At 49.3% G+C, this 24,539-nt stretch overlaps 1 protein-coding gene and 1 long non-coding RNA gene across 4 annotated transcripts; one reads left to right on the forward strand and one right to left on the reverse strand.

The window, feature by feature from the left end:
- Positions 1–216: 216 nt before the first annotated feature.
- Positions 217–6,246, forward strand: LOC103735577. 2 transcript variants are annotated; one of them, XR_607338.2, is made up of 5 exons: positions 217–650; positions 3,672–3,923; positions 4,167–4,298; positions 5,778–5,964; positions 6,108–6,246. It is a non-coding gene; the product is annotated as an uncharacterized LOC103735577 (long non-coding RNA). The 2 variants fall into 2 exon arrangements; XR_003849816.1 differs by having other exon boundaries at positions 5,839–5,964.
- Drc7 (dynein regulatory complex subunit 7) lies at positions 3,925–24,333 on the reverse strand. 2 transcript variants are annotated; one of them, XM_008834880.3, is made up of 17 exons: positions 24,128–24,333; positions 23,567–23,741; positions 22,477–22,602; positions 21,729–21,923; positions 19,272–19,430; positions 18,665–18,883; positions 12,757–12,885; positions 10,513–10,585; positions 9,554–9,682; positions 9,286–9,414; positions 8,511–8,731; positions 7,136–7,351; positions 6,523–6,633; positions 6,328–6,438; positions 5,239–5,433; positions 4,240–4,379; positions 3,925–4,158 (listed from the first exon to the last, which is right to left on the reverse strand). In XM_008834880.3, the coding sequence occupies exons 1-17, from the start codon at positions 24,331–24,333 to the stop codon at positions 4,065–4,067; spliced, it is 2,628 nt and encodes an 875-aa protein (XP_008833102.1). In that variant the 3' UTR covers positions 3,925–4,064. The 2 variants fall into 2 exon arrangements, with proteins under 2 accessions (XP_008833102.1, XP_008833103.1); XM_008834881.3 differs by lacking the exon at positions 21,729–21,923.
- Positions 24,334–24,539: the final 206 nt, after the last annotated feature.

The raw sequence follows: 24,539 nt of genomic DNA on the forward strand, positions 1-24,539 counted from the left end.
GCAGGCGCTTCTTCCGCTTTGGTTATCTACCCTCCTCTTTTTCCTGACTCGGACTTATCACGAGGAAGGAGCGTTCAGGGGCCGCCCTAAGGCCTCGGAAGAGCCAATGCGGGCTGCTTTTTCCTAGGTCCCGCTTCCGTTCTAGCTTTCGCCCTTTTCTTTCTCTTCCTGGAACCCCAATGGCGGCCGCACCAATCGATTTAACAACCATCCTAGTTAGACCAATCAACGTCCCCATTATTGGCGCACTAATTCCCAGATAACCAATGGGAAGTGGACTTTGGGAGCAGCGTGAAGCTGTAAGCCTTCCATCTTGGAACAGGGCGAAGTGACTTGAACTTTAGCATGTTGCCACAGTACCTACGCCAGCCTGTGGGGGCGGTGGTGGTCTGAGAATTTGGTCTCACTGCTTGGATCCAAACAGCGCCTGATTCCTCCTAGTCCAGTCGGCGTGGAGTCCAGGAGTTCGTCCCTAGGGTCACCGACTGGGCAATGGATGAATGGGAACACGGAGTAGGAACCTTTCTGCCACTTGTGTGACACTTCGGGCAGGACAAGTTCATGGGAAGGCTGCATAACCAACCCACGAGGAGTCAGGACCCCATTTGGTTGAAGCCCTAGCCCAGTGCGGGAAGACCCTTGGACGCCAGGTCTGTCCTCCACTCACCTCTTGTCGGGGCTGCTGGGTGTCACATTGTTCTCCGTCCGCCCTAAGGGGTAGGAATTCATGTCCCCATTTACGGATGAGGAAACAGGCTCAGGTTAAGATTCTTGAAAAAGACCCCAAGGACTTACACCCTTGTCCCCAGCCAAGGCCTGGGGAAGCCCCTACTGGATGCATACCCCCTGCAGGGACAAGAAACATCCTCTAGCCCCTGGAGCTGTAGGAATTATTAAAAGAGACCTGGGGGTCCGGGGGTGGAGTTCCCTGCACGTGGGAGGCAGAGATCGAAGCCAGCCTGGCCAATTCCAGGCCACCTGGGGCTACAGGGAGACCCTGTCTCAAAAAACCAAAGAACAACAAAAACAAATGAACAAACAACCAAAAAAAAAAAAAACGGGGTGGGGGCGGGGAGGGATGTGGCCCCGCAGGCCTTTGATCTTAGCACTTGGGAGGCAGAGGCAGGCAGATCTCTGTGAGTTCAAGGCCAGCTTGGTCTACATAGTGAGTTCCAGAACAGCTGGAGCTACAGGGAGACCCTGTCTCAAAAAGACCAAAAAAAAAAAAAAAGAAAAAAAAACAAAAAAAAAAAAAAAACGGGGTGGGTGCGGGGAGAGAGAGACAGACAGAGAGAGAGAGACAGAGAGGGGCTTGGATTTAAAAGTTTAGAGAATGACATTGAATCAAACTTTCTAGTTTGTAATCCTCGGCTTTTTATTATATAAAAGCCCTTTTTATTATAAGAAAGTTGAGAATGTCAAATCACTTTGATTTTGACCCAACATTTTGCTATTTCTGCTCTATTCTATATCCCCTACAAAAACCATTTGAATATTGTAAACATTTCAATCCTAACAGTACTGATCATGTAGCTCTAAAATAGGGCCCTTAGTCACACAACCACCACTAACCTTAAGAATGCTTAATTCTCTAACAAGCAGACTACAGTCACATGACCTCATTCATTTCCAATTTGTGTAATAACTTCTCTAAGTAGGAACTAGATCAGGAATATACCTCAGTGGTGGAAAGCTTTATCTATTATGCAGGAGTTGCTAGGTTCAATTCCCAACACTAGATAAAAAGTTCCTAGAGGCTAGGGAGATGGCTCAGTGGGTAAGAGCACTTGCTATGCATGCACAAGGACCTGAGTTCAGATCCTTAGCACCCATGTAAAAAGCTGGCATACCTGCATGCATGTCCATAACCCTAGCACTGTGGGGAACATAGGCAAGAGAATCACTGGGACTTGCTGACTACCAGCCTAGCTCCAGCTTCAACGACTCAAGGAACAAGGTGGGAATATGATAGAGCAGGACCCACACAAAGTTCCTAACTGAAGAACCAGGCAAGATACAGCATTCTTGACATACTTGGCCCTTTCAAGTTCATACTATTTCTGTCCTTCAACTTTTGTTTCTATTTATCTATTAATCTCTTTGGCATTGATCTCAAAGAAATGAAGCCATTTACCTTGTAGATTGCCCTAAGGATGGATTTGTATTATGGGTTGATTTGAGAGTGCTGGGATTTCAGGTACGTAGCAGCACCAGGCTTAGCCATGCTTTGAGCTAACATTTAGAGTATTAATGTGCCACTTTATTCTCTCTCTTTCTTCAAATTAAATGTGTTCTTTGACAATTTCATGCATGCACATAATGCATTCTCATTACCTTCATCCCACACCTTCTCTTACCCCCCATATGGGTTTGGAACTATGTATGTAGAGCCTGGTGGGCTCACCTGTTTGGTACACAGATGAAGACAAAGACTGCCCCTCTGCCAGAATCCACCAGTTCAGCAGGGAGAAGTAGGACCCCATGAGCTCCTCCCTGATCCACGATTGGCTGTTGACAGACCCAGTCTTCTGCAGGACCAGTGCAAGCAGCCACAGCTGCTGTGAGATGATGTTTGCAATGGCCATGCCATGTCCTGAAGATAGTATTTCACAGCCCTTCTTCCTATCTTCTGATGCTTACATTCTTTCTGCTCCCTCTTCCATGATGTTCCCTGAGCCTTAGAGATGGTATAAACATAAATGTCCAGTTTGGAGCTGAGCACTCAACAGTTACTTGTACCCAGTACCTTGAACAGCCACAAGTCTCTGCATCTACCACTGTTCAGAGCAGCTTTTCTGATTAAGGCAGACAGTAGCATTTGTCTGTGGTATAAATCTAGATGTTTAGATGGCAGTTTGGGACCATGTTGATTTAGTTAAACAACAGTAGGAAGTACCTCTAGGGCCTACACTTCCCCAGCCATGGGTTTTTGACTGGATTTACAATACTGGGCATATTATTCCCTCCTATGGAATGGGCCTCAAACCTAATCCCAGAGCTGTTGGTTTCTCCCATTAATAGTCATGCAACTGTTTCACCACCAGTGAGCACATCTTCCTTAGCAGGTTGGCATTATAGTTTGTAGGGTTCACAGCTAGGAAAGCTCACTGAGGCCTTCTTTCCCCTCAGCAGCCTGCACAGAACCTTCTAGCTCTATGGAAGCTAGCCAGCAGAAAGGAAGTTGGTTCCAGCTTGACTTCTCTACATCTTGCAACCAAGGTGTATGTTGTCTTTAGCAATAGGGTCTAATCATCTAGTTCTAGTGGGCAACCTAACGGAAAGGCAAGAGCCTGTATTGCTTTTGGAAGTCTCTGTAGCCTCCCTGACAAATACTGTTTTGAGACAGTGAGGGGCCTTAAACTCCCTATATAGATGAGGCTGGCCTTGAACTCCTGATCCTCCTGCTTCAACCTCTAGAGTTCTGGGATTACTGGTAGGATTTTCTCTGGGTTTTGTGTTGCTGAGTTTTCATTTCTTTTTTGTTTTTAAGATAGGGTCTTATTATAGCCCAGGCTATCCTCAAACTCCCTATGTAGCTGAAGCCAACTACAAACTCCTGACCTTCTTGCCTCCATATCCCAAGTACTGGAATTACAGGTATGCACAACCACACCCAGCTTTCTCTGCTTTTTAAGTCTTATTTTGGGCAACATGCCGTCCTTGTTTCTTAGGTAATAAATGGAAAAGGAACTTGGATGCAGCCCTTTGCCCTCTAATGTCAAGCTGCCAAATTCTGGGGTGCACACCTTGGTTTTGCAATTCCCACTTTATGAGCTGGGCCACCATTACCACATCAAGATCTAACCAGCTGTGTGCAGGCAGCCGTGGGACCATCTGCAGAGGTAAAGACCTAACACTCCAGCAAGAGAGGATGACAGGGAAAGACTGGGACTGGAGCTTGTGAAGCCTGGGGTATATAAATGGTAAGTTAGAAATGTGTTTATTTGGGGGAGACTGGAGAACAGGGGAGGTGGTATGGCAGTGCAGCCAGTGTAGGAGCACAGTGGCTGGGGAGGGAGGAGGAGCTCCATTCTCTGGCATCTGCTGTGGTCCCATGAGGGGCATCAAACAAAGACTTTCAGGAACTCTACTAGGCGTGGGTCCTTGTAGAGCTTTTCTTCCAGAGCCAGGTACTTCAGTGGAGCCATCTCTTTGTGCCTGCACAGGAGGAAGGAGAAGGTGAAGGACATTCAAGCTGGTAAGGCTGCTCCCAGGGGTCCTCCTGGCTCTGCCCCTTACCGGTTGAGCCTCTGTTCCAAGATGCGGATGCGGAACATGGCCTGAGAGCAGTAGCTCAGGTACAAGTCTTCATCCTCTGGTGACAACGTTACCTGGTTCTCCTGGTACCACTGCTGTTTCTTCTGCAGCTCCTGGGTCTCCTGGGGGCACAGTGAGATGAGCAGGAGAAAGGTGTGAGCTAACCCTCAGGGTGCCAGGCAGCCCCAGGAGGGTTACCCCCACCAGCAGAAGGGCAGTTAGGGGGTCACAAAATGTCTTGGGTGGGAATTCCACTGGAGATATGATGTGAAAGACAGCATGTCATACAGCTAGCCAGGGCTGGGGGCATGGCTCAGCTCATGGCCCTGGGTTCCATCCCCAGCATCTCATAAACAAAACCAGATAGCTAGCTACATGGTCTTGACAAGTTGCTGACAAGCTCAGAGCCTCAAATAGCTTATCTCCAAAAATGACTGCTTTGTGCAGAGCTCTCAAGGCACCTAATCCATGAAATGGACCAAGAAGTAGGAACTATTAGATTTACCTACCACTAGTCCATCCATCCACAGACCCTCATCCATCCCCTCGCCGATCCCCATCTGCTCATCTGTCAAGCCATCTTTCCACTCACCCACCCACCATCCACCCACTCATCCTCTCATCTATCCACTTATCTATATTCATCCTTATCCATCCACATTCCACCCATAGCCACTCACCTACATAACAATTTATCCATCCACCATCCATCCATTAGTCACCCACTTACACACGTCATCCATTTCCCATCTACCCACCCCATCCACTCAGATCTACCCACCTGTCCTATCATCTACTCAGTCATCTATTCATCCACCTAATAGCCAAAAGAGAAGAACTCAGACACCTGGGGTCCCAAAACACAGACATATACACTCATCTGTCCCTCCCACATCTGTGAGGTGCTGAGCAGAGAGTCCAGGACCCATTTTTTGGCTAATGACGCCAAGGTCCCCTCTCCTGCATGGGCCGTGGCCACACCTTCTCAAAGCGTGCCTGGATGAGGTTAGCCTTGTCGATGAGGCGCTGTTTGAAGTCGCTGAGACATTCATCCTTGAGGCGCACCGCCTGCCAGCGAGTCAGCTTCTCCCCCGGAGACAGCTGTGCCAGGAATGGGGCCAGGTAGTCCAGCTGGGTCTCCACCTGTTGCAGGTGCTCCTCATGCAAAACACGCTCCTATGGGGGAATGGGATCAGCTGGAAGAGCAAGACCTCTGGGAGACCTCCCAACCAGTTCTGAGTTCATGTTGTGAAAGCACAAAGTCAGGTCCCAGCATGGGGTTCCACTGAGACAGGGTCACCTCTTGCACCTGTGTTTAAGGGTGACATGCAATTACTGTTTCTGACATGACTTCATCTCTCATCCTGAGCCTCACTTTCCTCCTCTGAAAACTGAGACTGACTCTTGTCTGTAAAGCACACAGCCTGGGCCTGACAGTCCACAGCAGGTGCTTACTCAGTGAATGGCAGTGGTTAGCAATGATGCTGAACTTGCATCACTTTCCTCTTTTGCCCATAAAGCCCTACATGGGGTGAACAGGGACCAGGGAAGCTGGAGACACAGGCTCTTGCCTTTCCCCAGGGCTCTGAAAAGTCATCGGATACTCAGCCTTGCCTCACCAACCCCAGTCTCCTTTAGAAATCAGCACTAGGTGAAGAGGACTTGGAAGCAAGTCTGAAAACCCAACTGAGCCTCGCCCCTTGGGAGGTACGCTAAAGCCCTGTGCTGCAGGGACCCAGTGCTCAGTTTGTGCCTCTGTCAGCTTGCTGGGCTCAGCTTGGGTCACAGTCTCAGTGGGAAGCCTGGTGGGAGAGGGCATGCAGTTTTCATTCTTTCCCCATATGCAACAGGCCTTGGCTTGGCCACAGCCCTGGATTGAGGACACCTGGTCTGGATTTGGAGCGCTCTCTGGGGTGAACCATGGAATTGGTCAGCTCAGCCAGTGATGGTCAGCAAGGATGCTCACTCAGCATCAATGGCATCATCTCTTACAAAGGATTCCCATGGTCTCCATCCTGGAGGCAGGGCTCCAGGGAAAGCAATCTGGGAGAAGCAGGGACATTGGCTCACCATGGCCTCCCGATACTCTTTGCTTTTCTCATTGCGTTTGGTGTCGTAGATGGAGATGGTCAGTGTATGCGCCGCCTCCTCCTCCTCCCGAAGCTTCAGGATCTCCAGCACCTCAATCGCCAGTGATGGAGGAAATGCACTGTTAAGACCTTCTCACCCTGCGTCCTCCCACTGCCCACTTCTGTAAGACTTTACCTCCAGTTCTGACTCCCAGGCCTGATGTCGGGACAGTTTCTCCTCATTCTTCAGGTGAATCATGGTCTTGTACTGGTAAAGAAGCTTCTTGGTATGCTCCATGGGCTCTACCTGGGACCAGAACCACCACAGTGACAGAGAGGCTGCCATGGTCAGCTCGGGACCACTTGGTTTAAGTCTACTCTTGCCGCAAGCAAGTTGCTTAGCCTCTCCGGGTCTCAGCGTCCTCATCTACAAAACTCCAGATAGTAACGGCGAACCAAGGATGCAGAGGGCTATAAGGAATGTGACAGGAAAGTGCAGATTCCGGGAGGACCGGGAGACTGTAGAGGAATGGACCTCTGAGAGCTGAGGTCTGGGTTCACCAGAGGTGCAGGCAGGGACTGTAAGGAATAGTCTCAGCCTGCTGGGTTCTCGTTTCTATGGAAAGGGGATGGCTTGCAGAGGAATGGCAAAGGGAGGGGTCCTCAGATGTGAGTTTGGGGCAGAGGTGAATTTCCTGTTGAATTTCAAGAACATCCACCTGGAGTTTCCCAAGTTCCTTGATGGGGCCACAGGCGCAGTTCCCAGGGTTGCCCCCCACGGTCCCTGCCCTGGGCAGTCACCAGCCCACCTCAAAGCTAATGCACATGTCCGGCGTCATGTTGATCTTGTTGCCCTTGCTGTCCACCTCGGTTCGCCGCAGGAACTCGCGCTTGGACGCGGTGATGTAGTCGTCACGGCAGTGGTAGCGGAGCTGGATGCGTTCCTCTGTGATCAGAAACACGCGCTCTGCCACGTCCTCGTCCGCTGGCTTCTCGGGGTTTCGGGAAAATCGCTCGGTGATTTTCTGTGCGGCCAGAACAGGGCAAGGCGGGAGGGGCATGTATGCGCATGCTCTGTGGGCAAGGGCAAAGGACTCAGGCTTTGGCCCATTTGAGCAATCCCTTCTAGCCAGACAATGGATTTCGTGACCCCCCCAATGGGTTCTCAGGGCCCAGCCACTCTGGCCTCACGTGGTGCCCAGCCCCTTCTCCAGCTTCCTCTACAAGACGCTTCTTGCCTGCCCCTAGAGATGGGGCGTTCAACACATCTCCAAGAAACCTACCCCCTCACCAGACAGCCCTTACTAGGGGAAAGGAGCACCTTTGGTGTGTGGCCAACAACTGAGTAGCAACTCAGAAAAACAGCACAATTTGATGAAAGTGGATGAAACCGGGGTTCTAACCTTCACCCCCAGAGCGCAATAAAATTAGAACTCTAAAACACTGTGTGTGTGTATGTGTGTGTGTGTGTGTGTGTATACATGGGTGTGTGTACATTTGTGCGTGCATGTGTTGGGGCAGAGGCCGACATAGGGTGTCTTCTTCCATTGCGCTCCACCCTGTCTTTTGAGACAGGCTCTCTCACTGAACCTGGAGCTCACTGATTTGGCTAGACTAGCTGGCCAGCAAATCTATTCTGCCTCCCCAGTGCTGGGATTATAGGTATGTGCCAGTGCTTGGCTTTTTTACAAAAGTGCAAGCAGTTTACTGACTGAGCCATCTCCTCAGCCCTGGGTTTAATGAGACAAGGCCTTGCATAACTAAAGCTGGCCTTGAACTCACTATGTAGCTGAGGATAGCTTTGAACTCCTGATCCTTATGCCACCAACTCTCAGGTGCTCGGATTACAGGTGTGTGCCACCATGCCCAGCTAGGACCAAACCTATTACTCCGCAGTAATATTGGACAGATGTCATTTTTAGATGTTTTCCTATTTCTGTTTTCCCCACATTTCCGGATGTCTGGCCGTGAAGGTGAACTTGCTTATCACAGTAAGGAAACAGTGCCTCTTGGTCTGGTGGTTGAGGACACAGTGAAGCACCAAGCAAGCCCAGTAATCTGCATTTAATAAAATGTTTAACTCAGATTCTGACAATGTCACAGGCCTCAGGGCTCTCCCACCTTGGGCAGGACCTCTGTATGCCAGAGCATGTCGGCCAGTCTCCAGGCTCAGTGAGCTCTTACCACCATGGGCCTCGGGTTTGACTCTGCACTGTTCTGGGTGAGTTTCTTGATCCTGGGCCCAAAATTGATGTGGCGATAGGAGAGGAAGTCTGAGCGCCCTCCATAATATTCTGTCATTGTCATGGGCGTCTCCTCCCGCTTTATCAGGCCATCCTCACGGGCCATTTCATAGAACTCCATGACGCGGTCCATCTCAGGCAGCATGGACTTGTATGAGTGCACTAGGGTGAGGGGAGGAGGTGGCTGGGTGAGTGCCAGGAGCTGTGACAGCTGGCTTGGTAACTGACCCCAGGCCCAGAGAGAAGGCAGCTGCACATTACAGATGAACATTAGCTATGTACCCAGCCCATCTCTGCTGGGTTTTTAGGTTATGGCCAACCTTTTATTTTTATAAACAGCACTGTGATGAACATCTGCATTATACATTTATATTCTCGACTGTTCTTTGATAAGAACAAGCTCTTGGCAGTAGAATCACTGAGTCAAAACACGTACACATTTTAAGGTCGTTATTATTGCTACTACTGTCATTATTGTGTAAGAGATGGAACTAGGGCTTTGGGCATGCTAAGCTACATTTTATTCAACTGCCCTTAAGAGCCATGATGTAGGAGACACATCACCTTCCTTCTCTGAGTTTCCTCATCTGCCCTCACACCTCATTGGCAGAAGCAGTGTCTGTTCCTTGACACCCAAGAACCTTGTGGATACTGTCCTAGGAACATGTAAACCCCTCCCACACCCAAGGTCCATCCCAGCAATGAGATTCACACACCTTGCAGAGCCTGGGGGTGGCCGGGCTTGAAGTAGTCCACGTGCAGGCCTGTGGTCCTGTTTATGTGCCTCAGTTCCAGCATGTCCTCCCGGTTCTGGTACCACTCCTTTATCTCCAGACCCTTGGTACCTGTGGGGACCCCAGGCTGCTCTTTCAGGTAGACCAGCTCCCCTGGCGTCTGCTTCACAGACACCGAGAGGATAGAAGTGATGTGCCCAAAGTTGCATCTTGGCCATGCCACCCATCCCTGGCCCCGAGGGCACCTTACACTGTAGGTCTTCATAGGTGGTGAGGCGGCACACCAGGCCGTTGTTGTTGAGATATGGTGCCCACTTCTCCACCTGCGCCCTCTTGTATTGTATCACTTTCTTTCCATTTGGGCAGCGGGTCTCAAACTCTGCAGACATGAGGGAGCTGGGGTCTCTCCTTCCACCCCTCTTGGCCATTCATCTAACTCCTGTACTGTCTACAAAATGCCTCCAGGCTGAAATTCAGCTCCAGGGAGGCAGAGAATAGTCACCAGTGCTGGCTCCAACTTCATCTGAAGTATTTTTAGGCCAGCCAGATCTTAGGTCAGAGCTGCCTAAGAATGAGATCTGTGATCCAGCCACCTCACACTCACTGGCAGGACTTTGCCAAGGCAAACCCTGTACTGAGAACACCATCCCCCTTCTGTCTCTAGGGATGGCTTCTGATCCTTCAAAGCCCAGCCTCAGTGACCCCTACTTCTAGTCTCCTTTTGCCCCCATCCCTTATTTGGGATGGTCTGGGTACTCCCATTCTGGGTTTCATGACCACCTTCCTAGCACTTGCCACATTTTGGAATTGCCTGTACCCTGCCTGTGGATCTTGGCATTCTCAGATGGACAGATGTGGCCAGGAGGCATAAAACAAACCACTCTCTTAAGGGCCTTCTCTGTCTGTACCTCCCAGGGCCTGACACCCCTATACCATCTACCATGTGCACTGCCCATGGCCTCCTCTGAACAGGGGTTCTGAGGGAAGGAAAGGGGCTGTGTCTCTGTCCTCGGCAGTCATGATGTTGACAACCCAGTCCTATGTGTCAGATGGTATCAGGCCCTGGGCACAGAGCTGGTGGGTGTTGGGAAGGGTAGGGATGAGGACCAGGAAAGCCTTCAAAGCCCTGTGTTCAGCTGTCACTGTAGACCTTCCCTGGGCTGGAGACTGATTGTTGGTGGAGGCAATAGACCAGTGAATGACAGAGACCTTCTGGGGTAATCTCGATCTGTGCCACCCATGAGGGTGGCATGTCAAAGCTCTTGTCTTCATCCTCCTTGCCCTGTGGGAAGAAGGGGCAGGTGCTGGCCAGGGCCTTGGAACAGAGGCCATGGAAAAGCTCTGTCCCTCATCCTTGCCCCAGAACCAAGCCAAGAGGCCCTGTCAGTTTCCCTAGGGGAGCCAGAAGTTAGGCACATGATCCAGGACAGGGAAGAAGAGGAGTCAGCTTGGGAAGACACCCATACCCTACCTGCCTGATTAAGATGGTGGCTTCTGCCCTTGTACCCTTTTAACCTCATACCTCCAGCCAAGTTACCATCAGCCATGTCCCCTCAGATGGATCATACCCCTTACTCTACCTAGTACCAGGTAAGGGGGCCTGAGAAAGGCCTTCATCCACTCCAAGTCTCAGTTTCCTTAGCAATGACTGATCTTCTGGAGAGGGCTAAATGATGTCAGGAGCAGGGCTTGGGGTTCTGTGTGGCTCTGTCTGTGAAATAAAGCCTGGTCTAGACAAATGACCTTCAAATCAGACTCAAGATTTTCTGTTATACCCTTTCTGCCACAAGCACTGCTCAGACATATGACCCCTGCTCATCTCATTGTGACTTCTTCTGGGGACAGACCAGGCAAGCAATTGGGAGTGGACATTGGTAGAACTCTCTGAGGTCCTGGCGCTGTGAGTGTCCCAGAGCTGAGTGCTGACTATCAGAAATGTCATCTGTCAGTGTTGGAAGTAACAAGGATTCCCAGTCTAAGGATGGAACAGGGCTTCCAGACTGGAACAGTGTGCCCCAGGACTAAGGGTGCTGCCCCCAGACTACATGCCCTGCAGGCTGCTGGTTTGTGTCTGTGGTCAGCAGGGGGCGCTGTTGCTCAGCAATGAGGAGTCAGAGACCTGGTCTCCAACAGATTTACAGGGCTGTCCTCGATCATTCTCAAGCAGCCCTCAAAGCTGGAACAGCCACCACTGAGAACCTAGACATGCAGCTAAACTGTTCAGGCTCAGAGCCCAGCTCTCTCACTTACTGACTGGATCCTTTGGGTACCTTACTCTGCCCGCTATACACAAGTTGTCCCCTCTGAAATGGGGTGTATGTGTGTGATAATAGTTACAAGTGATGATGTTGGGCCTCAGCTTCCCAGGTAGCAGAGATTAGCAGAGATTTAAATGAGTGAGCTAGGTTCAGCACTGACAACAGAGCCTGTTGCTCAGTGGGGCCACAAGAGTGTTGCTTGTCACTATGAGCATTGCTCCATCTCCCTCTAAACTTATTGCCAAAGTCCTTACCCCCAGTACCCATGAATATAGCTGCATTTGGAAATAAAGTCTTTGAAGAATAGGCAATCAAGTTTAAATGAGGTCCTTAGATGGCCCTATCCCAATATGTTGGGTGTCCTTACAAGAAAGAAAATTAGGACACATATTCATAAAAAGAGGACCCAGCAAGATATGGCACTCAAAACCATCAGCAAACCCAGGAGTTCTCAGAAGTTACCAGCCCTGTCAGCACCTCCATCTTGGATTTCCAGTCTCCAGAATTGTGAGACAAAGAATTTCTGTTGTTTAAGCCCCCAGCCTGTGGCCCTTTGTTATAGCAGTGCTAGCAGACTGTTGTTATTGTTGCTATAGTTACCAATAGTGACTGTGACCCTCTCTCTAATTTCACATACAGGGGAGGAGTAGAAGTTCCCAAAGCTGGGGAAATTTGCCCAAGGTCACAAAGTCAATGCCTAAGGCCCTGAGCTCCTGGGCCTGATTGCTCACACAGGGGCTCATGCAGGCCATTCTGAAAGTGCCCCCAACCCCCGGTTGCTGGGAAATTGAAGAAGCAAGACTGATGACTGGGGGTACTACAGGTCAATGGCCTTTAGAAGACCTGACAGGACAGGCAGGAGAGGCCTGGCTAGGTAAAGAATCACAGTGGCTATTCAGGAGGAGCCAGCAGGGTGATCAGCCCCAGGGCTCCCACTCCAAAGGGACGTGCTTTGTAAGGAGCAGTCCAACCACTAAACGGGGCTCAGGTGGGAGAGAGCCTAGATAGGTCACTGTCATGCCAGAGCTGTCAGTTTACTCATCTATAAAAGGAGGGCTTTGCTCTGGCCCTTCTACTTTGAGGAATCTATGATTCCTCCATACACATACATGTTTTCAGGAATGTTTGCCAGGCTACCTGAAGCAAGATAGAGAGCAAAGCCCCTCCAATCCACCCTCACACCACTTGGACTCACCAGATATTCCACATCATCATCATTGTCCATCCCCTCGTCATAATCCTCAGTCAAGGATAGGTAGGGTTTATCGGATCCCAAGAGCATGTACTCCCACCTCACAGGGTCTCCCAGATCGAAGACCAAGTCCTGATGGAGAAGGAATCAGCTGAGTGCACCTTCAGGGCCCCTGCACCTGCATGTGTTCCATAGACAATGGAAACATCCTCTCCCAAAGGCCCGCAGGGGTTGCAGAATGGCTGCTCCATCTAGTCTCTAAGAGCCCAGCCACATTCTTCATCTTGATTGGGAAACAGCAGCCTACTCCCTTCCCACCATCCTATCTCCCTAAGGAAGAAATCCTGTATTATGTCTGGGAGACACTTGGCAGTACTCTTTGACCAGGGACAGGCCTGGATGTGAGGTTACTATATGTTATCATGGAGTATCCTAGGAGGGCAAAACAGTGAGATTTTTATACCATATTTTATCTGACAGCTCATAGGACATAAGTGGGTGAAGAAGAGCCTCCTTGGGATTTGTAAGGTTTGCTGTTTGTTTGTTGTTTTTGTTTGTTGTTTTGAACTCCCTTACAAGGCATTCTTTCTAGAGTGTTCACGTGGTGAGACCCCTTAATCATTTCCAAGATGGAAACAAATATCCTTGACCACAGTATCCTTGTCAGTTCAGTGAAAAGAGTAGGAGGACATTTATAGAAGAGTATCCAAGAGGGAATTATGGTCAGGATGTTGCAGGACTATGCAGCGTGCGTTCAAGAGACTCATTAAGTAGCACTGGTTGGCCTGAAACTTGCTATGTAGATCAGGCTAGCCTCAAACTATTAAAGATCTACCTGCCTCTGCCTCCAGAGTGCTGGGATTAAAGGCATCTACCGCTATCCCAGCTAGGGTTTTGTTTTTCTCCCCAGGTCAGGGAGCTGGGAGCAGAGCAAGAGGCAGATGCAGGCACCGACACAGGTGTGCACAGAGCCAGGTGGGAATTTCCCCTCCACCTGCTTTTCTCCTAGGATCACCTCAGGGTGAAAGGTTCCAGAGGGAGGTCAAAAGCTAAAGAACAGCTACTCAAGGAGGTTTGAACAGCCAGCCTTCTAGAGGCAGTTCTGATCCTGTATTCTCTGACCTGGGAGGGCTCCTGAGTATTGTGGGCTACCTGGGGTTGGGGCTGAAGAAGACAAGACAGAATGAAGGAAGGGAAGAGAGAAGGGTTCCTTGATGCAGCAGTGACTGAAGACAAAGCTTAGTGGGGAGCAGCAGCACTGATGCTTACCTGTCACTTAATCTCATCCTAAATTCTGTCACTTTTGTAAGTAGCAAGCAGTCCCTTGCTGCTTTAACACCAAGTTCTGTTCCTATACAAAGAGCAGACTTGATGGTAACAGCTGTATCCTGTGTGTCCAGGATGCTTGCACCAGGCAGTCTCTGTGAGGATGCCTCCCCATTCCTCCATCCCCAAAGCCATCTCAAGGTTCTCAGAGGGAACAAAGTTCCAATGCTTATATAGTGACCTTGATGGCCAGTGCTGTCATCTCTTCTGTCAGGCCCTCACTTAGTGATGCAGTGCTGACCCTCTTGCCTCAATTCTGTGTGTCCCTGGCACTGGTACGGTATGCACTGGGGTAGTGGTGGGGGTTCGAAGGCTGGATGGAGGAAGGCCTGAAGAATGACAGCCACCATGATCCTTCAGGGACACTGAGCATATGGACATTGTGAGCCTGACCCTGAGGAGGGCAGTCTCAGCTCTGCCATGACTGTGTAGTGTGGGAGAAATGTCATTAATCTGGGTCTCAGTTCAAGAAATGATAGCAGCTGGCACAGAACGCCCAGGGTCTACTCTCAGGGCCTTCTGAGCATAATTTCCCCCAACCCAGTGAGAGCAGCTGAGTGGCTGTGGAGTTGGGTCCTGAGGGTGATAGGATGGGAGGGTCTTCTTTGCTGAGCAGAAGTTTCCCTATCCCAGAACTTCAGGTTCCTTCCACTCACAGACAGAGCTGCTGGACCCCCAGTGACCACACATCCACTCTGCCCATCTCCCAAGGGTGGCACAGTCATCCTTTGGACAGCCACATTGGAACAGGGCACTAAGGGCCTGGGATCTCCCTTTGGAGACCTGGTCTGGTCAGGAATAGGAAACCCTGGTAATAACAAAACAGCCCAGAGGTAGAGACCTCATCTGCTTCATTTGGTATGTATCCCCAGTCCAGAAACAGCACCTGGCACATAGCAGGTGCTCTGTGGAGAGGCTTCGGAATGCCACTTCCCCTGCCAGAATCACCCCTTTCCTACGTAAAATGACCTGGCTGGATCAATTCACATACCACTCTCCAATTGCAGTCTCCTTGACATTTCCTTCATACAGCTCACATTTAAACATTTCCTCTCCATAAGTAGACCTATGAGGGCTGGGCATGGTGGGGCACACCTGTAATCCCAGCACTTAGGAAGCTGAGGCAAGAGGATTGTGAGTTCGAGGCCAGCTTTGGCTTCGTAGTAAGATACTATCTCAAAAACAAACTGACCCCCACGGGCATTGCACAACATGGCAGCACTTACACACATGCAGGCAATACATTCATAAAATAAAATATATGAATTTTTAAAAATTAAGAAGCCAGCATCCACAAGAAGGGAAGCCCAAGGGGTGTGCCCAGGAAACCTGAGAGGTTTCAGGGGTGCTTTTCTCCAGGTAGGGTTCCAAATGAGGCAGTTAAGAGAGAGAAGAGCTGTTGGAAAGGATGGGGTCGGAGCTCAGCTGGTAGAGTGCTTGCCTAATGTACATGAGGTCCTGGGTTCCATCCCCAGAACCACAATAACATGTGGTGGCACATGCTTGTAATCCTAACATTCAGAAGGGGAGGCAAGAGGAGCTGAAGTTCTAAAGTTCAAGGTCATCTGCTTCTACACAGTAAGTTCAAGGCTACCTGAGCTACATGAAACCCTGTCTCAACAAAAAATTTACAGTACTGCAGGGGCAGAAATCAGAAGAATATAGAGGCCTCCAAAGAGAACAGCACTGGCAAATCCCTCAGACTTTGTATTGAGATGACAAAAAAGCTCAGTTAAAGTGACCCAGGATTGTTAGATCCTCTTCTTTTTCCACCGAAATCTCATCAAACATCTCTGGAGGAAGACTGTAGCATCTAGGCATCCAATGATCTCTTTTAAAATGTCATATTTGGTGTCTAGTAGCACACATGTGGCTGGATACACACATATACCAGGGACATGAAGAAACAAGACCACAAGGCCACAAAACTAAAGATAATAGAAACAAAGTCACCGAGGATCTAGATAATGGATCAACAAAAAATGAGGCTAAGATCTTGGCATAGAACTGAAAACTATGTAAGAATACAAAAGCCAAATAAATTATAACTCTAGAATTTAAGTGCAAAGGAGGAGGAGAAAAAGGAAGGATATCAATGGAAGAATTAAGCAACAAATAAATCACAGCCGAGGAAAGACCTTGAAGATAATTGAGGAAAGAGTTCAGAACAAAAGAGAAAGAGAAGAAGCACGAAAAACAGTAACTCTAATAAAAGAGCCTTGTACAGAAATTCAAGAAGGAAATAAGAAATACAATGTCAGAACATTGTTATAATGATGCTTTCAAATTTGAGGAAGCACATAGAAAGATAATAGAGTTAGAGCAGTTGATAATGGACAGGGTTGGAGAGATGACTCAACAGTTAAGAGCACTGGCTGCTCTTGCAGAAGACCTGGGTTCGAATCCCAGTACACACATGGCAGCTAACAACCATCCATAACTCCAGTTCCAGGAGATTAGACTCCTTCTTCTGACCTCTGTGGGCATTACACAACACGGGGGCATTTACATACATGCAGGCTTAGCACTCATACTCATAAAAAAATAAACAAAAATAAAATTTTAAATAAAATAATAAAATATTTTTAAAGAAAGTTAATAGACATAAACTTAATTTTATCAATAATCATAGTAAGTGTAAATTAGCTAAATACCCCAATCAAGAAACAGAGATTGTCAAAATTGATAAAAAGAAAGACCCAAAATATATCCTTAAATTTAAAAGCTATAAATAGAGGCTTTTTTATTTCTTTTTGAGACAGGGTCTCCCTGTAGCCCCAGCTGACCTGGAACTTGCTATGTAGACCAGGCTGGCCTCAAACTCACAAGTGCTTAGATTAAAGGCACGTGTCACCATGCCCGGCAACAAATAGAGTTTTTAAACAAGTGAAGTATAGCCCATGCTAACATAAATCAAAAGAAAGTCAGAGAACCCATATTTATGCCTTGCAAAATAGGTATCAGAACAAAAATTTTGCTAAGGGTAAAAGTGGATAACAACATAGCAACGACTAAGCAAAAATAATATATACTGTAAAATTATGGCCCAGAGGTTGAGAGCACTGGCTGCTGTTACAGAGGACCAGATTCAGTTCACAGCACCCACAGAGGCTAACGACTGTCCATAATTCCAGTTCCAGGGGATCTGACTTTCTCTTCTGGCCTTCATGAGCATTGCATGACACAAATGCACTTGCATACAGGCAAAACATTATACAGATAAAATTGAAATAATTTTTAAAATCCCATTGGTAAAATATCCAAAACCAGAGACTTATGGACCTTATTAAAAGTCAGCATGGAGCTGGGTGTGGTGGCTCACACCTTTAATCCCAGCACTAGGGAGGCAGAGGCAAGTGGATCTCTGTGAGTTCAAGGCCAGCCCGGTCTACATAGTGAGTTCCAGGTCAGCTGGGGCTACAGGGAGACCCTGTCTCAAAAAGATTTTTAAAAAAGAGACAAAATACAATAAAATAAAAGTCAGCATGGTGCTCATTCCCCTAGTAGAGCCCACCAGCCCACACCTTCACCCATCAATAATTGGGCAGATAAGATTATCATGTCCCTTTGAACCTGTGCACCATTTTAAACTGCAGGTTGCTGGTTTGTATAAATGAATTTCTCTTCATTTTTGTAGTGCTGGGGATCAACCCTGGGCCTGTACATGCTAAGCACCTACTGGACAGGAGGGGGGCAGGATGGGGTTTTCTGAGGTGCTAGTCCTGGTTATATAGGAAGTTCATTATCATGTGACAATCAGATGAGATGTACACTTAAGACTGCACACCCCTCTGTATACTCCCGTGTATCATTTATTATTATTATTATTATTGTTGTTGTTGTTGTTTTCTTTTGGTCTTTTTGAGACAGGGTCTCCTTGTAGCCCTAGCTGCCCTGGAACTCACTATGTAGACCAGGCTGGCCCTGAACTCACAGAGATCTGCCTGCCTCTGCCTCCTTAGTGCTCAGAATAAAGGCATGTACCACCACACCCAACTGAGTTAATATTATTTTTACATTTGTGTATGTGCACAGATGTGTGCACATGTGTGCGGGTACGTGCATGTGCACACACATGCACGTATGACAGCTATGGCTCATGTTGAAAGATCAGAGGCCAATTTGCAAGAGTCAGTTCTCTCCTTCCACTATTCTGATCCCTGGTCTCTAACTCAGGTCATTAGGCTTAGTAGCAAGCACCTTTACCGGCTAAGCCATGTCACCAGCCCATGTGTGTGCCAATTATTTACTTAAAACATATTTACATAGTTGGGATGGTGGGGAACACAAAGGGATTTTTGAGGTATGGGCCATGTTCTGATATCAGTGGGCAGTGTGCTTAGTGTGCACACATATTCCTGCACTGGTGTTATACTTCCACAAAAAGTTGTAAAAATTTCATTCACACAAACCATCAGTTCATGATTTAAAAGAATGAACATCATAAACTGCCAAAATGGTCACTAGTGGGCCAGGGTATGGTCTATAGGGACACAGCTATGCTGAAGGATGCTCTCATGGGCTGATGACCAGGTTCCCCTCAGCCACTACCATCCCTGATCTCTGTCCTCCCCACCCCACACACCTTGCAGCAGTTCCAACAGTCCTGCATGTTGACCCAGTAGTTTCTGTGGTTCCAGAGGCTCTCGATGCCCAGGAAGTGATCATCCTTAGTGCTGTAACTGCGAGCTGTCAAAGGGTCAATGAAGAAGCACTCTGGTACTTCACGCTTCCCTGCCAGTACTAGGACCCAGGAGTGCACCCGCAGGCCGTGCAAGGGATCAGGCTTTGACTTCTCTGCCTCCTGTAACAGAGAAATTGGGTGACCATCAGCCAGCTGGGGCCAGGAGTCCAGCCAGCCCTGTGAGCATAGGGAACAGCAGGAGAGCTGAACTCTCTTTCTATCACCTTTCCTTGAGCCCCCAAGTTTCAAGCAGTAAGCTTGGAGGGTCCAACCAGATCTGTGGTTCCCTGAAAGGCCTCCTTAGGGTGCTAGTGCCAGGGACTGACTGACTGACTGACTGTGTGTGTGTGTGTGTGTGTGTGTGTGTGTGTGTACTGAGATTTCATCCAAAGAAAGGCTATGCTTTCTGTGGGTAAGGAGCCCTTTGATAAATCCTAAGAAAGGCCATATCTCATGCCTGGGGAACCATGATCATGCCATCCTCAGGTGCAGGGCCATGGGGACCCACCAGGAGGTGCTCCTCCTCTTCCCTGAGCCTCTTCTTCTCCAGGGCCTGGATCTCCTGCTGTCTCTTGTCCTCTTGCTCCTGCTCAAACCTGCTGGTCAGGTCCCTAGGTGGCTTAACGGCATACTTCTTAGGTGACACTTTTTCCTTCTTCTTGACCACCTGTCACCCAGCAAGAGCGGAAAGTTCAACCCCCGCCTCCCACCCACCCCACCCACTCCAACCCACACCCTTCACAGGGTCCAAAAGTCTGAGCTATCTGGGACCTGCATCTCACTGCTCCTGCAGCCTGCAGGCTTCTGAGCCTTGACAGCAGAGCGAGCCACAGTGCCTGCTGGGGGATCTAGGAGTAGAACTAGGGTTCTCTCCCCACCTAATCTGGCCTGGATGCACAGCGCTGAGAATACTAAGGTGCTCCTCCCCACCTAGGTAAAGTCAGGACACTGCCTGCAGGAACCCCATAGTGCAGGAAATCAGGAGTAAGAGTTCTCTCATTCCCCACCTTCCTGCCCTGGCTGATCTGGATCCCAGCCCAAAGGTGGGGCAGAGACTGCTTGTAGTCAGAGTCTTCAGGGATTACCCTTGGAGTGTTTCATATATTGACTCAAAGTTCAAGTGTGCTGGACCAGGAAGGAAAATAAAAACCTGTGTGTATAGAAGTGTGAGCACGTGTATGTATGCATGAGTGTATGGATGAGTATGTGCACATGTTTTATGCATGTGGGTGTGCATGTATGAACATGTGAAAAATGGTGAGCCATGTCCCCAGTAAAGACATCTGTAGGGGCTAAAGAAGTAGGCTTGTGACAGTATGAGATGGAAATGGAGTCTCCAGTCTTGGGAGTCTAACCCCGGCTTCTGTCCCCAGGTCCTTATCCTCCCTCTGTGTGGCTCCAGCCATGTTACCTCACCTTCCTTTGGCCATGCCATTTCATCTCTCTGTGCACATTTGTACAGTAATGACAATACCTACCACACAGGGCTGCCGTGAGTAGGTACTAGTCAATCCATGTCCATGTAAAAGTAATTTATCATCCAGAAAGTTCTCTACCTTTGCTACTTACTGATATAAATTTATTGTTAGAATTTCAGCCGAGAAAAGAAGCTCAGGGGTGTGGACTCGGACGCCGTGCAAGGCAAAGGTACAGCAGCACTTTCATCCCATCTTTGCTTGGGGAGCTGGGCCTAAGTGAGCAGGCTGACTGGCCCTTGTCTTCTCCCTTGACTTCCTGCCCGTGCTTCAGGCCCCTGGTCTCCACCCTTAAGCTGCAGACATGTAGGGGGCCAGACCCTTGTCCCAGATCCTAAAATCCAACTAGAGTATGGAAAGCCCTTTCTGTGCACAGCATGGCTGTTTTCCAAACATAAAGAGGCGTGTGTGTGTATGTGTGCGTGTGCGTGTGTGTGTGTGTGTGTGTGTGTGTGTGTGTTTCTGATATTAACACTCACTTAAGAGGGTTTCTTAAGAACAAAGTCTAATGCAAATATGTATGAAAATGCCTTAATGAAGCTTAATACTTTGTATGCTAACTTTAAAAATTGGGCTAGAGAGATGGCTCAGTGGTTAAGAGTGGGTGCTCTTGTAGAAGATCCAGGCTCAAATCCCAGCACCCATATGGAGGCTAACAGCCATCTGTAACTCCAGACACAGGGAATCTAATGCCCTCTTCTGTCCTCCATGGGCATTGCATGACACAGGTGCACTTGCATGCATACAGGCACAATAAACACATAAAATTTTTTTTTAATTAACCTCTTTTGTTTGCAGAAACCGTTGTTTCTTAATCAGCAGACCCAAAACTCAATCATCACCCACTGCTAGGGAGGGAATTGGTGTTTTTTTGTTTGTTTGTTTGTTTGTTTTTTATTAAAAGGAACCTATTTTAGTTAGGGTTATAGCTTGGGGTAGTGTGTTTGCCTAGCACCCATAAGGCTCCGGGTTCCATCCCTGAACAAAAAAGCAGGGGTTCTTTTTACCCTGGTTGGGGAAAAGTTGAGAGTCAAGCACTCTCCTGGTCATTATTTCCTTCTGTGTAAATAACCAGATGGGCTTCTATCAGATAAACGGGCTAAGTGGGTAAGCATGCCAAAGTTGGCAGAAACCATGTGACAGTCATAAAGTTTACCCAGCACAGTGGCTTAAACTGAGCTAGACACAGGGACAGCAGTTTGGAGAACTGAACTGTAGGTGGTGCTGAGGACAGAAATCAGCAGGGAGTTGAAATAGAGACTAGGGCAATGGAGGTTATATGCTGATGGGTCAGGAACCCACACCTCCAAGGCAGTCAGGACAAAGACATTCCTCTAAGGGTGACCAGTGCATGGACCTGGACCTCTAAGGATGACTAGGGCAGGGACTCTCATGTCTAAGGTGGTCAGGATAGAAACCCACTCCTCTAAGGAATGTGGCCAGCCCTGAAGTGTGCCTCCTCTGGGCTGTCATGGCAGTGCTGAGAATACCTCCTTGGCTTTGACAGTGAGTGGGCACACCTCCCGTGTCAGGTCCATGAGGCACAAGTCCAGCGAGCCATAGCCATTAACACAGTAGGCATCATAACCAGAGCCGATGAGCATGGAGCAGAGCAGAGTGCTGAAGTCGAAGCAGTTCCCTTTCTGGCGCTTGAGCACCGTGGTCGAGGAATACAGGTACAAGGGCTGAGCACAGTGCACCCATCAGTACAGTCAGGCCCAGCAGCCCCTCGCTGCCCCCATCACCACTCACTGGGATCCTACTGAGTCAGAAGCCCCCTAAGAACATGATGCACACAGATCCTATGCAACCCACACATGCCTGTTGTTTTAAGGAGCGGGTGGTTCCTTAAACTCGTCCTACACCCCCTTCTTTTCTCCTCCATCCTTCCTCTCTTCTGTCAATAGTCCATTATTACTCTGTCTTCCTGTCTCCCTTCATACTCCCTGAGAACCTGACTGAGCCTTTCAGAAGCCCAAAGGTGGGGCCGAAGGCCACAGGCAGCTTGATACACCCAGCACCTTGCCACACCTCCTGAAATACAAAAAGAAGAGTGTGGCAGAAACAAGCAAATCAGGGACCTGGCTTGCTGTGTACCTTTAGGCCAGTGGCTATCCCTCTCTTTGCTTTTTCCCTCATAGGCATCTTAGAAGATCTACAGCCTCCTCTCCCAGACCTACCTGGCCTCCCATCTTGGGCCTGCTGAGCTTAATGATGCAGACAGGAAGTGGTGCTTACCGGTTTGAGAGGGTCGAGCAGGGGAACCATGGTGAGGAAGTCAGATACGAACTGGGCACAGCTGTCCCAGTTGTAGAGCTCAGGGTAGGGCATCAGCGTGGGCCTGAGGGTAGTACTCACGAACTTCTGTAAGAGGAGAAATGGTGATGTGTACATCAGGCACCTTTCACAGTCTGTGCCTGGACCAGGTCCCCCCTCAAATCCTCAGGGGGACTCTGAAGAGGCCAGGCCCACAGGCCCCAGGGTGGTAGCACAGCCCCTTGCTGGGAAGGTCTGGGGTAGGTCAGTGGAGGTGACAGAGAAGGTGGAGGTCAGTGGAGGTGACCAGGAAGCACCCAGCACATCACTCCATCAGGATAGCACAAGCTTGCTCTAGATCTGGGCTAGGAGAACGAGAAGAATCCCTTCCTTCTAGGCTCAGAGGGGCCAAGTAAGCTGCCTCATACCACCCAGCAAGTCAGGGCTAAAGGAAGCACATCTCCAACCAGGTGAGGCCTTCACAGAGCCTGCAGAGGTTCTGGGCAGAGGCAGCTGGTGGATAGGGAAGCCTCCCCTCCAGGAAGGGCAGAGCACCAGGACAAAGTGGGCCAGAGCATACGTCAGTGACTGGCACTGACTTCTTTCCCTCCACATGGCCATGGGTACTTTCCTGAGCCCCTCTGGGCTCAGTTTCCCCCATCTATACCTGGAGTACCACAGGTTGGGTCCATACAGGCAAGTGGGGACTCCTAGCAGGTTAGCTGTCAGCATTGAAAGTCACAGCTTGTTCAAGGTTAGTCTGGACAGCTTGGGAAACCCCTGTCTCAAAGTCAAAGCTAAAAAGAGGGTTTGGATGTAGCTCAGTGGCAGCGTGCTTGTCTAGCATGTTAGGTCCTCGGTTCCACCTCCAGCTTCCCATTCTGATCCCAGGCCTTCATTCCCCTGCAGTAGGCTGAGCCTCCTCCAGCCCCTGAGAAGCCAGGGCTGATTCACCAGAGTCTTCTGTCCCATAGGAGAGCTGTGATGTGGCCCAGAGACAGTAGAGAACCCAGCATGCCTCCCTCTGCCCTCTGCCCCTGCCCTGGTCCTGTTCTCCAAGCCCCAGGCTTACAGGAACTTCACACTCATTCAGTGGGTACAAGAAGAGAGGCACACGGTCGGGGCACAGATGGCTATACTGGCGGGAGAAGTTGTCTGCCACTTGCAACAGGTGTTCCTCCTTGGGTGAGTTGGTGGTGTAGGAAGGAGGCAGCTTGCTGACGTCAATGATGGCCTTGTTTATAATCCTGTACCCCAGCAGGCATGGTAGCAATCTGAGTGAGGCCATGCTTGGCACCCCAGGACCCCACAATATACATACTTAAGCTGCCTTTGACCCTACCCCTTCATCATTTAAATTTCACAACTACATCCAGGACATACCACTAGTACCACTTTCACTTTTACACATATAAAGTGATGGAGGCTCAGAAGTTGAGTGAGTTGTTCCAGATGACACAGCCAGGGGAGAGGTAGAGCAGGGATTCAGATGGGGCAGTCTAGAAGCAGAGCCTTCACACTTAACTGCCTCCCTCTATGACCTGGCCCAGGTGCTACTCTTCTGCCTGGCTCTTCCTGTCTTCTCTGACTATACCAGAGCTGCTGGCTGGGGAGCCCCCGTCCCAGTACTCACGGGCGCTCAGCTGGGATGGGGATCTCAACAGCCATCATTTTCTTCTCCAGATCTCGGAGTTCATCCTGGGTCAGGATCCTTTCCTCCTTGCTCACCTCGGCCAGCCTCACCATCCTCTCCATCTTTTCAGCATGTTCTGCCTGCTCAGCCGCCTCCTCACGCTCCGCTGCCTCCTCCTCCTCCACTTTCTCCCTCAGGACCTCCATCCTGGCGTCTCTGGCTGGCTGGAGGGAACAGCATATACACTCTGAATGGTTAGTCAGCCATCAAGGGGCTGCCAAAACCGTCAGTGCATGCCAGGGGCCCAGAGATGCTTTTCCTCATACAGGATAAAGTACTTCCCTTCCCTCAGGGAGAAAGTCTCTGGCACTACGCTGTCTGTGACACCCTCTAACACAAATCTCTCTTAAAG

The sequence above is a fragment of the Nannospalax galili genome, unplaced genomic scaffold (assembly GCF_000622305.1).
Source record: "Nannospalax galili isolate Female #2095 unplaced genomic scaffold, S.galili_v1.0 scaffold957, whole genome shotgun sequence".
NCBI classification, from domain to species: domain Eukaryota; kingdom Metazoa; phylum Chordata; class Mammalia; order Rodentia; family Spalacidae; genus Nannospalax; species Nannospalax galili.